At 35.4% G+C, this 16693-nt stretch overlaps 1 protein-coding gene across 2 annotated transcripts in view; it reads left to right on the top strand.

Annotated features, from left to right (window-relative positions):
* LOC127969499 (cadherin-18-like) overlaps positions 1-2851 on the top strand; it is a 201280-nt gene extending 198429 nt beyond the window's left edge. For both annotated transcript variants that reach the window (XM_052571505.1, XM_052571506.1), the window contains one exon: positions 1938-2851. In XM_052571505.1, coding sequence (XP_052427465.1) covers positions 1938-2491 — 554 coding nt within the window. In that variant the 3' untranslated portion in view covers positions 2492-2851. The remainder of the gene's footprint in view (positions 1-1937) is intronic.
* The last annotated feature ends 13842 nt before the right edge of the window (positions 2852-16693 follow it).

Genomic DNA, 16693 nt, shown 5'->3' with positions numbered 1-16693 from the left:
TATGACCTCCTATCAATTTCTTGAGCATATACCTGGAAAATAAAATGTTCTAGCTAAAACTGTTGTAAATTCTGAATGCTTTAGTTAACAGTCCTGAGTTTATTTTCCTTTTCAAGAGACACTTGATTATTGGTTGCTTTCACCCAACAATATTGATTATATATATATGAATTAGTGCTGTCAATCGATTAAAAAAAAATTAACTAATTAATCGCACAATTTTTTAAAATTAATCGCGATTAATCGCAATTAAAAGACTGAAACTTTTTGTATATGTAAATGTAAAATGTAAATAATTAATGTAAACTCAAGACAAAGAAACTATTTAAATTCAAAATATGATTGTTTATTGGAATTTTTGTTTAACTTGTAACACAGATTTTCTCATGTAAACAACATACCTGCAATAAACCATCAATATCCTCCAAATTAACTGTTGGCTTGAAAGCCATATTTATTACAGAAATAAAAACACAGGCATGTAAGAACCATTTGAATTTCAAACAATAAATGCCAATAAAAAACAAAAATGATTTCCATGTTGAATTCTAAGTGGACTGCAAAAAAATTCCAAAGTATAGTCATTGCCAGTGCTTTAAGTGGGCCGGTGGTACCGCCACTTCCAAATATAGCTCTTGAGCGTACCGCCACCTCTCCGTGCGCCCAGAACGTGCTTGTAGCATACCGGTACGCTCATTTGGACATCTGTTTTAATAGAGGTTATAATCTTTTACCTGCACTGCCGATTTTCAGAGCGCCCTTCACAATGCAAGCTTCCTAATTCATCCCACCCAGAGCAGAAACTACATTACCCATTCACCCTTAAGTTATACAAGTGAATAGCGCGTGTGTCGCTTTTCCCACTGTTAAGTGTCAACAACTCAACGTGGCCGGAGAAGGTGTGTGAAACTCGTTGTGAGTTATACTAAAGCAAAATCTTGAGTATTTATTGTCTGATAAACATCAAAAACTGTCTGCGGAGGTTGAGTCTTCCTGCAGCCCCCGCTGGCTGCTCATTGGCTGCAGCATCGTTTTTCTAATTTCTAAAAAAATACCGTAGACGGCAAGGCACAAATTTAGATATTAATTTATCTAATTAATCTATAGCCTATGCACAAAGACAATATGATCTTGTTGTCCCCTTTTTGTTTTAAAGCTTGATGAAGAGAGAGAGCGCAAGTTGCTGCAGCTGAGGAGGACAGGGATGCACGCGTACAGGAGTGATTGACAGTTCGCGGCACTGTGTACAAAAAATACTCCACTACACAATTATTTCGTTATTTTCGTTTAAGCTTATTAACGTTAACGTTACAGAAAGGTCTGATTTACGCACTGTTACAGTCATTGTTTTTTTGTTTTTTTAAACAATGACATTTGAGTTCATGATTTTAATGTTGCTGTTTCTTGTGGCAGACTGAATGAAGAGTAATGTTTCTTGTGGCAGACTGAAGAGTAATCCGGCAGTTTTATACTGAAACTTTCCGTCTAAAAGTCCTTCCTTGGTCTTAACCATATTTCTTTGCACGTTGAACACACATAGGCCACAACTGGAAATAAAAAAAACTGCAACCGCGTAAATTGCGTTATTTTTTTTTAACGCGTTAAATATTTCAAATTAATCGAATGCGTTAACGCGCTAATTTTGACAGCACTAATATGAATCTAAAAACAAAGCTGTGTTCCGAATTTGAGGTGGACATCACAAAAAAATTCGAAATGTTTTAACTGAAGGAATTTTGCTTACCAATAATTTCCAATGTTGTCATTTTTGAAAACAGAGCCAGAGGGTTAATTTTTGATCCTATTTGTTGTTCTGTTTTTTCAACAGTGTGTGTTTATACAATGAAAATCGTCATGTTTATCAATATTAATCAATTATGCCATGTTATTTTATATAATCAGCAGCATTTTTTTTTTGTTGTTGTTGTTCTTTGCAGCCATTGTGATTCTATTTATTACGTTGCGCCGAAGCAAAAAGGAGCCGCTGATCATCTCGGAGGAGGACATTCGTGAGAACGTGGTGACGTACGACGACGAAGGAGGCGGAGAGGAGGACACAGAGGCCTTCGACATCATCGCCCTCCGGAACCCAGCTGCCGCCGAGGAACTCAAGTTCCGCCGGGACGTCCGGCCCGAGTGCATTCGGCCGTGGTCATCACGGAGACTGGCCCGCGGCCGTCTCAGCCCCTCTTCCCTGGATATCGATGAGGAAATGGAGGTTGGGGAGTTTATCAAACAGAGGGTGGCCGAGGCGGATCAGGATACTAGCGTACCACCCTATGATTCTTTACAGACCTATGCCTACGAGGGTCAAGGGTCACCAGCAGGCTCCATCAGCTCGCTTGGGTCGGCTGGAGCACGTTCCGACCTGGACTACAACTCTCTGGATGACTGGGGTCCAAAATTTGAGAAAATAGCAGAACTTTATGGAGAGGAAGTTGAAACAGCATCCGAATCCACTGAAAAGGCAGAGTCGGAGAAGCAGACATAAGTATTTGTCAATGTCAAAGAAAAGTATGAACAAAAAAAAGACAAAAACAACAACAAAGAAACTTCTCTTTTTCAACATCCGCCGTCATGGTTTCATCAGTTCAATGAGATGCTCTCGGACTGCTGCGTGCCGTAACTCTTCAGCTGTAAAGTCAGACTGACTGCCTTTTTTCTCTTGTTTCTTTTGGATGTTCGGAGCTCTGAATCCCAACAAGACAAGAATGATTTTGAAAAGAAAATCTAATTTAAAAAAAAATAAAAATAAATACTAATGAAAATAAGGAAGCTATTTTAACTGGTGTATATTTTTTATTGCTCAATAAAATCCTGGATTCCTGACACATGAATATATGTGAAGTTATCCTCCACTGTGGTTGTTTTAATTTATTTATTTATATAATATATACAGGTATATAACTTTTCAACTATTGAATGCAGTAACGTGTTACGTTTTCACTCTTTATAAAAAAGTCAGCCAAGTGCCTAATTTTCTTTATATAAGTTACTGTGTCAATTAGCTTTACGCTACATTTCCCACTGGAATATAAGAGTAGACTGACTTATTGAATGTTACTTCAGGCTTCTCTACTCCAACGCATCATTCAATTTTAATGTGAAAATCATACTGAAAATCATCTAAACCCTTGTTGGCCCAGATTTGCCTCGAAGCATTTAAATTATTGCGAATAAACATTTTCATAATTGCTCACTATACAGTGTATAGAGTACAGGCTCTTTTCCAAAATCTAGTGAGCTCTCCCTCACCCTCTACAGCCTACATAGACAGCTGCTTTCCCTCATATGTGACTGACTACTAAGCTAAGATAAAAATGTTTTACTTTCAGTATAAAAATACATATTGAGCATTTAGAAATTGATTATGCTATTTATAACAGTTTTTAGTATTCAGTGATATGCTGTAATAATTTTCTCGTCTCATCCACCATCTTGGATTCCCTTCACATGCAGTATAACAAGCATAATTAAGCTCCCTTCCTTTCAGAACAGCCTTTTTTTCATGAGAATGTCTTGATGCCTTAAAATGCTGCCTTACGAAGGCAACTCTCTTGGTTTTTGACCAGAGCAATGAGTTTCATTATATAAAGTCTGTACTTCTGACTCTGATTATAGAGCTCTGTTTATTTTTTATAGGTGTCTTCTGGGCCTCCTGTTGGGCACTTAAGATGATACACACTTTCTTTCCCTCTTTCTCTCTCTTCCCATATTCCCCAGGTTCCTGGTTTAAAGTGACTACATGAATGATGTGAGAAGGTTATGAATATTTCAGCATTTCTGATTGTGTGTGTGAGAGGGAGTGTGTATGTGTTGTGCTTTTAAATTGTGGTGGCTATTTTTTTTTTTTTTCAGGTCGTATATATTTGAATTATTTTAAATTATTTGTTTAAAAATACATTAAATATTGTGAATTATTATCATAATTTAAATTTAACATAACGGTTTTTATTTAAATATATTTAAAATTATTCCTGTGATGCAAAGCTGAATTTTCAGCATCATATGATCATAAATCAATGTAATATGATGATTTGCTTAAGAAACATTTATTATTATAATGTTGAAAACATATAATTTTGTAATGATTCTTTAATGGATAAAAAAATAAAAATTAAAATATACATTTTATTACATAAATGACTTCAATGTCACTTTTGATCAATTTAAAGTATTTTTCCTAAATAAAAGTATCAAATTAAAAAAAAAAAAAAAAAAATCCCACTGACATCAAATATTTGAATGTACACTTCTAGTTAAACAGGTTGAGTACTGTAAGCATTTAAGCATGATCCTTTAGATTAAAAGTATTTTAAATAAAAAACAAATTCAGTCAAGTGGGTCCAAGCTTTAGACTGCTAGTGTTCTAACTCATAGTAAATACAAATAGTTTGCACAAACTTTACTTCAAATACAAGTGTTATAGTTGCTGCACAACATTTTGGCAGTGAAGTATATAAAGCAGTGCTGTTTATCTTTACATAGGGAATTTAGTGAGTGAAAATGAATCAGATGTATGTGTACAGTGTGTTTGTTTCTGTGCAGTGATCCTGACAGGCTGTATGTTCTGCTTGGGTAAAGCTGCTGAGCGTTACACTTTCCACTTTCTGTACCCTGTTCATTCTCTCTATCATTTTCCAGTAAGAAACCTAGACATATTTTTTTGGTAATCACCTCTGAGATTTCTTGTTAACACGACCGAATGAAAGTTTGTATTGCTGAATTTGGTTTTGACTTCAACAGCTGTTACTATTACTATACAACAGTTGCCAGAACTCAAGTGAATTCAAGCTGCTCTACAGCAGGAACTTCTGCAGTCAGCAAAATGGTAATTTAAAAAAATAAATAAAAGAAAATTAGGCCCTCTTTTAGCTAGCGAGTCTGAATCTAGAAATCAATCACTTTACTTTCTTAAAGAAAACAAGGCATTTTGTGTTGAACAGTGGCTGGGGTTCAAAAACTACTGAACTGCCTACCTAGACAGCATTTTTGGACATTTATTTAACCTGTTAACCTGCACCCCGACGCACGCGTCCTCAATACTCCTCAACTCGCACGTGTCAATGTTTACGAATAGATTAAATGAAACGGGACACATTTAATCTTGACAAACTATATATCACTATGAAGATCTAAGCCTCAAGCATCGACGACAGATCGCTGTTTTTCAATGGAAAGCTCGTAAAGACTGTATTTGCTACATTTGTGTAAGCAGTACACATCAAAACATGAAGAATAAAAACGCAATACATACCAGATTCGTCGTAATAATGAGTCAAATCTGGTTGATAAAAAGTAAAGCTCAAGGGTCTTCTTTCCAAAGACACAAAAATGATGTGTGTATCACACTGAAGTAAGATATATATGAAAAGTTACAGCATGTAGATTATTCATTTTATGATTGTTTTCATTTTGTCTGTTTGTTTTTTGTCAACTGTTCCTTTCAGCAATGATTATATTGAAAGTAGTACTTTCTAGCTTTGTTGTCTTTTTTTTTCAGCATTCTGTTGAATGTCACGAAAGACGCTGTTTGTGCATTTGGTATTCTGGAGGCATGCGCTCTGCCCTCAGCGCTGCATTCAAGACATCGGGAGTCATGCTGTGCCGGCGTGAAAATTGGGATTAGATCTGTTGGCCTTAAAAGGGCGAGCTTTCTGAAGCACATTGCCGGTACCTTTCAACAGAAATGTTACCTTTTAAGTTTTATTTCTGTTTCAAACTCGAGAAAGGGAGGAAGTTATTAAAGTCATTTTTGTAGGAACTCGCACATAAACATTAAACAAGTACACTGGGAGAAAAGGTTAGGGATTGGGGATGTTACGTGTCGGCCATGGTAAGTGAGATATCAAATCATCGGGGTGTCTGCTCTGTCCAAAGGGCGCTGCAGCCAGCATAGAGAGGAAGAATAGTTCAAAATTTATCTTCATGGGAACTGGATAAGGATGTTCACACACAACTTGAGTAATATGTGAATAAACATTGGATAAAAAGTCCACTCTTTAGTCTCTTATTTTTCTTCCACCAAGTAATAATCCATATTCAATAGCTTAAGAAAGTACCAGCACACATCCCTTTTCCACAAGCTGCATGATTTCTAGCAATTGTGCTAATAGCATGAGCAGTTTGGAAGTTATCTACTTGCCGATGTTTAATATTTAAGGTTAGCCTATTTCTAGGTTTCCAAGTGTGAGTAATAAAAATAGTGATGTTAGCTTTATCAGGCTCCACTAATGTTCTCCGAACACTCTGTGTTAAACTTCAGAGAAAAGTTACCTTAAGAATCATGTCAAAGAATCCCGAAACCTGTTTGAACACTTCATATCCATATTTTTCTCTGAAGAACTCTAAGTTTGTTCCAAACTCTCGTGGCACAAGGGGATTTTACAGTTTATTATCACATTTGTGAATATTACAGGCGCAGATCCTCAGGGATGTAGAGACGAAAGAGGAAATATATTTGAAGAGTGGGCAGGCGCGGATGTATTATTTAACACTCGCTAAATAATGTATTGTGTTTGAAGTACTTCTTTTAACAGAGTGATTTGTTGGGGGGAAATGACGCTTTTCTTAAAGGAAGCAATTTACAAAGCCATAATGCCCTAGTAAAGCACTGCGTCTGTATTTGTGTTTGCTGAGTATTTGCATAATGCCAATAGACTGTCTGCTCCAATAAACGGTGATGCACACACAATTGCAGAGGTCACACATCACCAGAGAGCAATGTAACTCATTTTGTTTCATACGCAGCGTGATAAACAAGCGCATCAGATGGCTTACATTTCTGAACGCTGTCCAGTGGTTTGCATATTTAAACCTCCGAGAATGAATGCAGTCCCTAGTTTCTTCAGCAGCCATGAATATTTTATTGAGACGTGTACATTCCCCACCGCATTATTTGTTCAAAGGGCCAGGATTATAATTTGAATAATTCAGCGTGGAAAAATATCTCAAAACGAATGCCCAGAGCCAATGACATTTCTGTGCAAAGGACATATTTGATTAATGGAGCCTGTGAATAGTCAGATGCATTAGTGCCAATAGAGGGGCTGATCAAAAGGCTTAATAATGGAATTGCAAACTACAAACTGCATGGCCTGTTACAAGGTAGGTGGGTTCCTATTTTCTGCCATTTGTCCTGTTTGCGCACATGACAACAAATATGGTAGCATTTCAATAATGTAAGATACAATACTGTACAAAAATTGTATCCATAAGTTCCCTAGCATTGTAAGAACGATTTCTGAAAGATTATGTGACACTGAAGACTGGAGTAATGATGCTGAAAATTCAGCTATGCATGACTGAAATGAAACACATTTTTAAAATATATTCAATAAAAAAACAATATTTAAAACTGTAACGATATTTGCAGTTTTACTGTATTTTTTAATAAAATAAATGCAGTCTTGGTGAGGAAAAGGAGACTTTTTTTAAAAAACTATAAAGCAAATACATGTCTGTCCAATGGTTAATTGCGTCCAAAATAAAAGTTTTTGTTTACATAATATATGATTGTGTACTGCTTATATTTATTATGTATGTATAAATTCAAACACTCACATGTATATATTTAAGAAAAGTATGCAATGTTTATAATATATATATATATATATATATATATATATATATATATATATATATATATATATATATATATATATATATAGAATATAATAATATAAATATATAAATGTATATACATGTAAATATTTTCAATATACATATATATACATATATATATATATATATATATATATATATATATATATATATATATATATATATATATATATATATATATAGGCAGTGGTGGACAGTAACGGAGTAGCTTTACTTCGTTACTGTACTTAAGTACATTTTTCAAGTATCTGTACTTTACTGGAGTAGTTTTATTTTGAGTAACTTTTACTTTTACTTCACTACATTTCAAAGCATAAGATCGTACTTTTTACTTCACTACATTTCATAAAATATATCGTTACTCCCTATAATATATCACGTGCTTCGACACGCAGAAGCGGTCTGGTTAATCATGAACGAACTGAGTCTTTTCAAAATAAACTTTTAAATCGGATCGCGAATCGCACCAAACGATTCGTTTACGAATTAGAATGATCCGATTGCAGCTGTTCTGGAGTCGACCACTCACTGATTCAAATGAACCGTTTAGTGCGAGTCTCCAGAAGTAAGAACCGGGAGATCTTGTGAGAGCGCGTGCGTCTGATGTTGCTAAAAGTAAGTTATTAATGACGAAATTTAGGATTAATTATTGTAATTGAAAATCATATTTAAGTCAAAATTGTCCGTTGTTTGGAAACTAAATCCGCTGTAAAGAGTGATCTGTTTAAGCCCACTGAAATGCTCCAGTGCAGAAGATGCAGACACATCAATCAGCGTCTCTGTTTTAGGTTAAAAAAAAAAGAAATTAAACTAACACAGATTAAATAAAATAATTGTGCATGTTCAAATTCCCCGCTGCCATAATGTCCTATGTGACGTCTGTTTTTATATTGTTTATCAACGGTAACGTTATATTGTTTGGATTAAATAGACAAGTAGACAGACATGAATGTTTATTCATAACCGTACTGAAAATAAGTAAATATTGTTAGCTGATGCTAACTGTCTAGCTAACAAGCTTGATAGTGCTAACTTGAGGTAATTTTTATAAATAATATCCAAATATTTTTATTCAACAACCTATATATATATATATATATATATATATATATATATATATATATATATATATATATATATATATATATATATATATACACACACACACATAAATATAGATTACATCTAGGTACAAAAGAAAGGATGCGATGTTTAGAACATGGTAACTACAGTAATTATCAAAGAGGGGAAGAGATGCAACCCGTTTGGCCAGGGGTGTTTTTACACCACAGACAAGATTTGAGAAGGAAAAAATCATTATGAAAATATAATTATATTTTCCTTAAAATGTTCTTCTTAACTTCAGGCCTTATTATCATGTCATAACTGTGATGTTCTGTAAAACAACAAACTTTAAAATACTTTGTTCTTACTGGTGAAAATCAGATGGTCATCTCTGTTTTCTCTCGGGTAAATCACAGTGTAAGCTTCACAGTTAACATCACTCTCATCAGTGTAGTCCATATCAACAACAAAAATATATCTTGACTCCATATAGTGGTTATTTGGGAAAAAATCCTAGATATTTTGAAAATATTTTTTTTTTTTTAACATCTCATTTTGTATTCCACAGAAGAAATAGTCACACTAGTTTAGAAAAGACATTAGGGTGAGTAAATGATGACCGATTTTTCTTTTTTGGATGATCTATCTTTTTAAAACCCATTCATGTAAAATCCATTGCACTTCTGACAGCTACTATAAGCTCTTTTATGAGGAAAAGGACTTCATGTCATGTGATTTGAGAACAGCCAGACGCACAGAAGAGCTTAAATCAAATTCCACAATGTCATAAGCCGTTCGATGTGGATTTCCTTACGACGAGAGCACATCACAAGTGTCGGATTGCTCCGTATCTGATTGGACACTGAAACTCTTCCTGAGAGGCATCTGGTATCCAATCCTACAGTTTGTATATGACTTTGAGTCGAATCACTTTTCAACATGAAACAAATCATTAGAGACGGATCCAGAAAGACACACAAGCACTTCAAAATGTCACTGTCCTAATTTTGTCACTTCCTTCTCTTCTTCTTCCCCCCTCGCAGGGCCCTTCATCATCTTTCTCTTTAAATGGCAGACTGAGATGGATCGAACGGCTGGCGACAGAGTCCCCAAAGGGGCATTTATTCTGCTGATGGCAGGTACTTTAGCATTTTTTCCTCTTGTTTGGGTGCTATCGGTATTCTGGCTCATTCCACAGATTGCATTATGGATTATTTAATCAAACTAGCCCGACTTGATGGTCGGAAGTGGAAAACATTAGGAGCTTTGGGAAAACCATCCAAAATCATGTATCTTCTGAATTATTTGTTTATTCTTTATATCTCCTCTTGCCTTTGAAGTGCCAACCAAAATGTAAGATTCTCCACCAGTCTAAACAAATCACTCCACAGGTGTCACACCAAGAAAACAGTGTGTAAAGTTTTGATTCAGGACCCTGGGTTTATCTTGGACATCAAGTGGCACCCCAAAATTATTTCATTTATTACTTTATAGTAATGCATGTAGGCTTTAAAATCATAATAAGCTTTAAAATCATTTACCAACATAACAGTGCTAAATGCTTATTGTATTTTCTGCAAAGGCTTAAATATAGTATACATGCCTGATTAATTTTTAAGTAATGCAATCACTTAAAATGTTTTTCTACACATGCAATGAAGTAGATTAACATGAAAAAAAAAAATCATATGCTTTACTGATTAAGGCTGTTATTGTAAAATTATAGTTATGATTAAAATAGTATTTACTTATACTCTTGAATTTATTTCAATATTGCACTGAAAAAAATATATATATATTTTGTTATATTATAATAAGTTTCCTATAAACCTCAAAGTAAATACCAATTTCTAGAATATCGCTGCATGTTAGGAATCAAAATATAATTTCTCTCCAAACTGCATTTCTGCAGTAAATATATAATTTCTCCTTGTTGTCTCGTTTCCTGCGGGACAGTAAGTGGAACATATCATTTAGCGAAGGATATGAAAGTCGATTTGTCCTACATTTTATTTCGAAGAACAAAAATCCCAGAGTTAATCCTGTCTATGGTTGACAGACGGAAGACCTGCAGGCGGCAATCACACGCACTTCCATACTTACACATTAGTGTGCTCTAACCATGCTCACGTAATTCATGTTCCTCAGAAAGTGAAATACTTCCTGAGAAGGAAGTATTCAAAGTCAATTCCGGCGACGGATCCTGGCCTACTTGCATAGATGCCTACCAGGAGCTGAAAAATACAGTAAAGAGAGAGTGAGAAGCTAAATGGTTTATTTGAAGAAAAAAGTGACGAGAACTTGGACTTGATGTAATATGATTTCTGTTGATTTGTTGTCCAAGGCTCTGAAGGTTGTATTACATTCAGACCTCCTTCTGTGGTTACGTTTTACTTTGTAGCTGGATTCAAATTTACATGATCAGACAATATCTGAAGGTTTTTGGGGGGTTCACTCACAGCACCTGAGTCTGCAACGGGAATATAGAGATAATAAAGAGCCTCCCGGCTGCATTTTATTTCTTGATTTTGGGGAAGGCTTCTTATTAAGCTGCATGTGAAACATGGCTTGAGCCTTCATTATGGGCTTTTACCAGTGAAATATTGATGTGCTCGGTAACGTGGTATTGATAAATTCTTCTCATCTAATGGTGGAGATTACAGTATACTGACCTGAGAGTAATTATATGTGATAATATTTTAGTTATACTGTAATGTGTGTTTCCTGTCATCTATTTAGATCAGATAAAGCGATGCCAAGTTTGTAAATGAATAACTCTTTTGATATAACAGGTCTAAAATGGTTTGTGGTGGCAAACAGAAGATGGATGAGTTGGATATTTACCTACAATCAGATGTCATGATTGTGATGAAACAAATCATAACACAACCTGTGGTGTCTTAGACAACAAATCACCAGAAGTCATATTACATCAAGTCAAATCAAATTTCTTTTGACATTTTTAGGGATGTGAACCATGAGTTTTTTCCATGTGCTGTAACCAGAGGCATTATTACCTGTGAAATACTGCTAAATTCTTGTCTGATGATGGAAATTACTGTATACTGACCTGAGAATAATTTACTCTTAGATAATAATTTTAGTTTAGAATCAGAATGAGCAATGCCAAATTCACGAACTAATCACTCAAATGTGTTCTCTAAAATGTTTGTGATTCAGTTTGATTCGTTTGGACAGTTCACTCACTCACTGAATCATGTGCAGCGGTTTCTCAAACCATAATGGGATACTTTATAAGACAGAAATTCAAAAGAGTGCTGGGTGAGGTGTTATATATCCTACAAGACAATGTATGGTGGGAAACAAAACTTGCAAATTTATTCTAGAAGCTCTTTATCAGCTTTATCAGCTTTATTGCTGATAAATGACTCAAGGCAATTATAGCCTTGTAAATACAAGTCTAGAAATAACTTTTTTTAGTAAAAGTTTTTAACAATAGCTATTGGACAACACTCATTACTGAGTGTTATAATGTAAATATTGAATTCAACACTTTACAAAGCTCAGCTATCATTTTCGTCAATTAAACTAGAACCGCTGTCTTTTGTTCCTCCATTTTGCTGAAACTTAAGACACTTAATTATTTTTATTTTTTTATTACCCTACTGCAACACAGTCAGTATAGAGCATGACACACAAGGAAAGCAAATGAAGCTGACAGACAGACTGTGACAAACTCGTAAAGTGGCTCATACAGTACACGTTTGTACCTGAACCAAAGGTCTACAGCACAGAGTTTTCAAGGAGGAAAAATGAACTGAAAGACATTAAGTTAAAAGGAGAATTATTCTTTAGACCAATCATGCATGACCAATGGACGACTTGCAATGACTTGCATATTTTACTTATCTTGGAAACTAAATTGCTCTGTATAAGAGCACTTGCTAAATGCCTTACTGTAACTGTGTAAATGTAAAATTAAACTGGAATAGTAAAAACGCTCAGCACACCTAAATGCAAAGTTACTCATAAAGGCATATTATTTTTAGCATCAAAGTGATTGATCAGGTGCCTCAGGTATATTTATGAGCATTTTGTTCCTGAATCATCAATGAAGTATCCTAAACATAAACTTTGGGAACCATTTATATGCATTTACATGGGCAAACATTTACCAAGCTAATGGCATGAGGTTGATTTATCACCAATAGAATATGTGTAAAGTGTTCAGGGGAAGTAAAAAATTATTTTTCTTTTTTTCAGTTAGTGAACTGGTGAAATTTTTAAGTGGTACTTAAATTGCGTGTTTCAGCTTTAAGACAATACACAGCCTTTAATGTAGGTATGTTGTGAAGCAGGAAAATGTTTATAATGTTCTGACATTGCTAATCCATTTGAAGTCTTTGTTTGAGACTGTTTAGGCTTAGAGAGAAGAGCTTTCAAACAAGTGGACACTGCAACTGATCTACAGTATCAATGGCATATGAAGTCGTTTGTAGTATGCACCTGGTTACATGCTGGACGGCTCTAGAAACACTGCAGCATCTATAAAGAGATTTCAGCTTCTGAAGTGATTTGTGTCGCAGTGCCGAACCCTACGGCTTATAGTATTATATACAGTGAATGTTTTGAATTATAAATGTGTCAAGAGCTGCCACCTCAAATACGTGTCTGGTAATTCTGGTTATTAGAAATCTACATTACCATTCCAAACCTACTGATGTATGAGAGAATATAGATTTTATGGCCAAAAGCAAAGAGGGAGATGTACGTTTGTGTGGTTCTTAATAAGCTGGAAATGTATTCGTTGAAAAGTGAGACTGGTTTCTTGTGTAGCCGATGGCGCTGGATGAGTGGATGTGTCCAGCTGAGATCGTCCCTCCAGCTGCACATTTTAGAAAATTACATTATTACCATCATAATGAGACAAAGAGCAAATGAGTCGCCACCTTCAGCGCTCACTCATTTTGTCAGGCTTTTTGTGTAATTATGTGTGTGAGAAAAAGAGAGAGAAAGTGAAAATTGAAGTGTCTCAAAAAAAGTTTGATTTTTTATGAAGTTTTTGAACAAAACATTTAGGGGTGACTCCGAATAGTCGACGAATCGATGCTTTGATTCGAGGAGCCTGATTCGACTACCAATCTAACAGTCAAATATTTGCGGGATGTTATTGATTATGCCATTTTGACTATGTGTGGGAGCTCAAATGTCTGATTTCACATAGAACTACCAACTACCATGAGCAGGTCAAACTACAATGCAGAATATTAATACTATGACTGGGAGTGTTATATACATGCTATTATAATGAGATTACCATTATAATAAAACGCTATTAATTTTTTGAGTTTAGTTGCCGTGTTTCTGCACATTGTTTCATGAAAAACGCGTCGACAAAAGGAGTTTGCATTCAGAGCCCCGCAGATATGTTCATGTGCCTTCGGGCCCTTTTTGCAAATAGACTATGAATCTTAATATCAACGTTATGTTGTATAAATAACAAACCGTATTCTATATGAAATTAGTTGAATCCCACTGATTAAAAACTTGCTATCAAATGCGTCACTCTACTGGTCATCTTCAGCGCGCGCAGCTCAAAACAGAAATCTTTCCATAGTATTCCTTTCTCCAGTAATAAAAGTCATCTTCTCTGAATCAGGAGAGAAATATGCACCATCAAGGACAATTTATAAGTCAAAACAATTCTAAACAAATATTGCTTTTTTTCCTCATTCTGATGGCAGCCATTCACTGCAGAGCATCTACTGGTGAGGAAGTGATGTAGTCCTATTATTCTCCAGATCTGTCTTGTAGATAAGTTTGTTTCTTCATCATTTATGAGTTATGCATTTCTGCATCAAATCTGACCTAAAACAAATTTTTTGAGTTGGAACCCACCAGTTGAGATTGAGGACCACAATTTATGTACATTCCAAAAACTACAATTCATATTTCTCATGGGTGAGGCTATTTTGACACATGAAAACACATAATAGTTTAGCATTTGCAATGTTGTTCTGCAGTCTTATCAAAAAGGTGAATGTAATTAAATGTATTTTCAGAGGGACAGACACAGCGTGGCTGCTGATGAACCTGACAGGTGAGCACTTCAATCAAAGCACCTACTACATGCAAAATTGTGTTACTTGGGTCACAAAAGAGGATTTCATTTATTTTCTGCCTCAAAGTCCACCAACATTAAGTGATAATAACTTTGTGTTTGTGCACCCAGTGGGGTTGTGAACTCATCTGAGCTGAATTAAACTTATTTTCTTTTTTATGAATGTCCACATCAATTTCTGAATTCTGAAATTGAGGTAGCAAACCAAACAAAGAATCAAAAGTAGCCTGTAATTAAAATCATTATGGATTATTGAATGATATTTTGGCCAGAAGTAAAATGTTAAAGTTAAAACGGATTGATTTGTTGCTTACCCCAATAATGTGACATTTACCCCCTGCAATGCTAATTTTTTCCAGGAAAACTTCACCAAAAAAAAGAAAAAATTGAATTTTGCAATGCATTTTTACTGAGGGACCCCACTTGAAACGTGTTTTGTTGTGTAAACCTGGCAACCCTGATTGACATCTAGTTAATGATGGGCTGTAGTTGGATTATAGTGATGTTTTTATCAGCTGTTTGGACTCTCATTCTGATGGCACCCATTCACTGAAGGGGATCCATTGGGAAGCAAGTGATGTAATGCTCAATTTGTCCATCTTGTATGGCCTGAGGGAGGGTTAATAAATGTTCAGCCAATTTTGGTTTTTGGGTGAACTATTCCCTAGTTATACAGATATGACAATAATAATAATAAAAATGTCCAAATATATATTTATTCAATGACTAGCTTTTTTCTAGCTCTTTCGTATAGCGATTTAACGTGTAATGATATTCCACATGTCCGGCGTCTGTTTGCAGCTTCAGCATATGTGTAGTTGCTTAAATGCATGAATAAACAAACCCCCTCCTAATAAATTTTAAAAGCAGATGAATACACAAGCAGCATGCCTGTCCACGCCACACTGGAGGTTTAACCGAGCGTGTGTCTCACATTACCCCACTGGTCCAGACATCAGTGAGGGTCACCTGTACACCGCTGTTATTTATATGGCAGGACAAGGGTTCAGCCCAGCTATTAACACTGCAGCGTGAGCTACCGATGTCCGGCACAGGCCAAGGAATATTTAGCTGAAGCCACTGACTGTATCTATGGAACACAAGAGGGGAAGAAGTAGATATCTGTTACACATTTAGAGATGCACTTGGACATAAAGCACACACACATGCACAGTCAGTCACGGACAATAGACCAGGACACACTGACCCATACTATCTATTCTCATTGATGAACCACTAATTCAGTTGAGAGCTCATTGCAGTCCTGTTTGAAATCCCTTGCTTCTTCCCAACTGGAAATAAAAATCTTAATGGTTTTCTTACACCACTGGCTGATATTTTGTGTCTTGTTCAAAGCAAAAACGTGCACATTCTGTCCCGGAAGAAACTGATGAGAAATGTTGATAATGATAATGTCTTAAACTTGGCTCAGATTTGCCAAAATATCACTGTCTGGAAACTACTGGTGAGTTATGACTCAAATATGGGGTTGGTCATGAAGAAATAGTATACAAACTGATGCTGAATGCAAATACTAAAGTACAAAAAAAGAAAAGAAAATGCAAATAATGTTTGAGAACCATATTGCTCTAGTTGCGTGTGAGATTGTTGTAGTCTGAATAGTAATAGACCTTAGCAATCTTTGGTCCCACTTTATATTAGATGGCCTTAACCACTATTTGCTGGCATCAAATATAAGTACAATGTGCTTATTGTGCTCATATTGTATTGCAAAACACTTTTTCTGCTACTGAGGTGGAATACAGGTAAAGATAGGGACAGGTTTGGTGGGATGAGTTTAACAGTGGGTTATGGTGTGAGTGGTGTATCAAAGATGTTATAAATCTGTAATTAATTTCTGTAATTACATTAATAATTACACTGTTGAAACATCCCTTACACCATTTGTAAGAACTATTGGTT

The sequence above is a fragment of the Carassius gibelio genome, chromosome B12, assembly GCF_023724105.1.
Source record: "Carassius gibelio isolate Cgi1373 ecotype wild population from Czech Republic chromosome B12, carGib1.2-hapl.c, whole genome shotgun sequence".
Classification (NCBI taxonomy): Eukaryota; Metazoa; Chordata; class Actinopteri; order Cypriniformes; family Cyprinidae; genus Carassius; species Carassius gibelio.
Note: the sequence above shows the minus strand (reverse complement) of the source record. Positions and strands in the feature narration are given on the sequence as shown.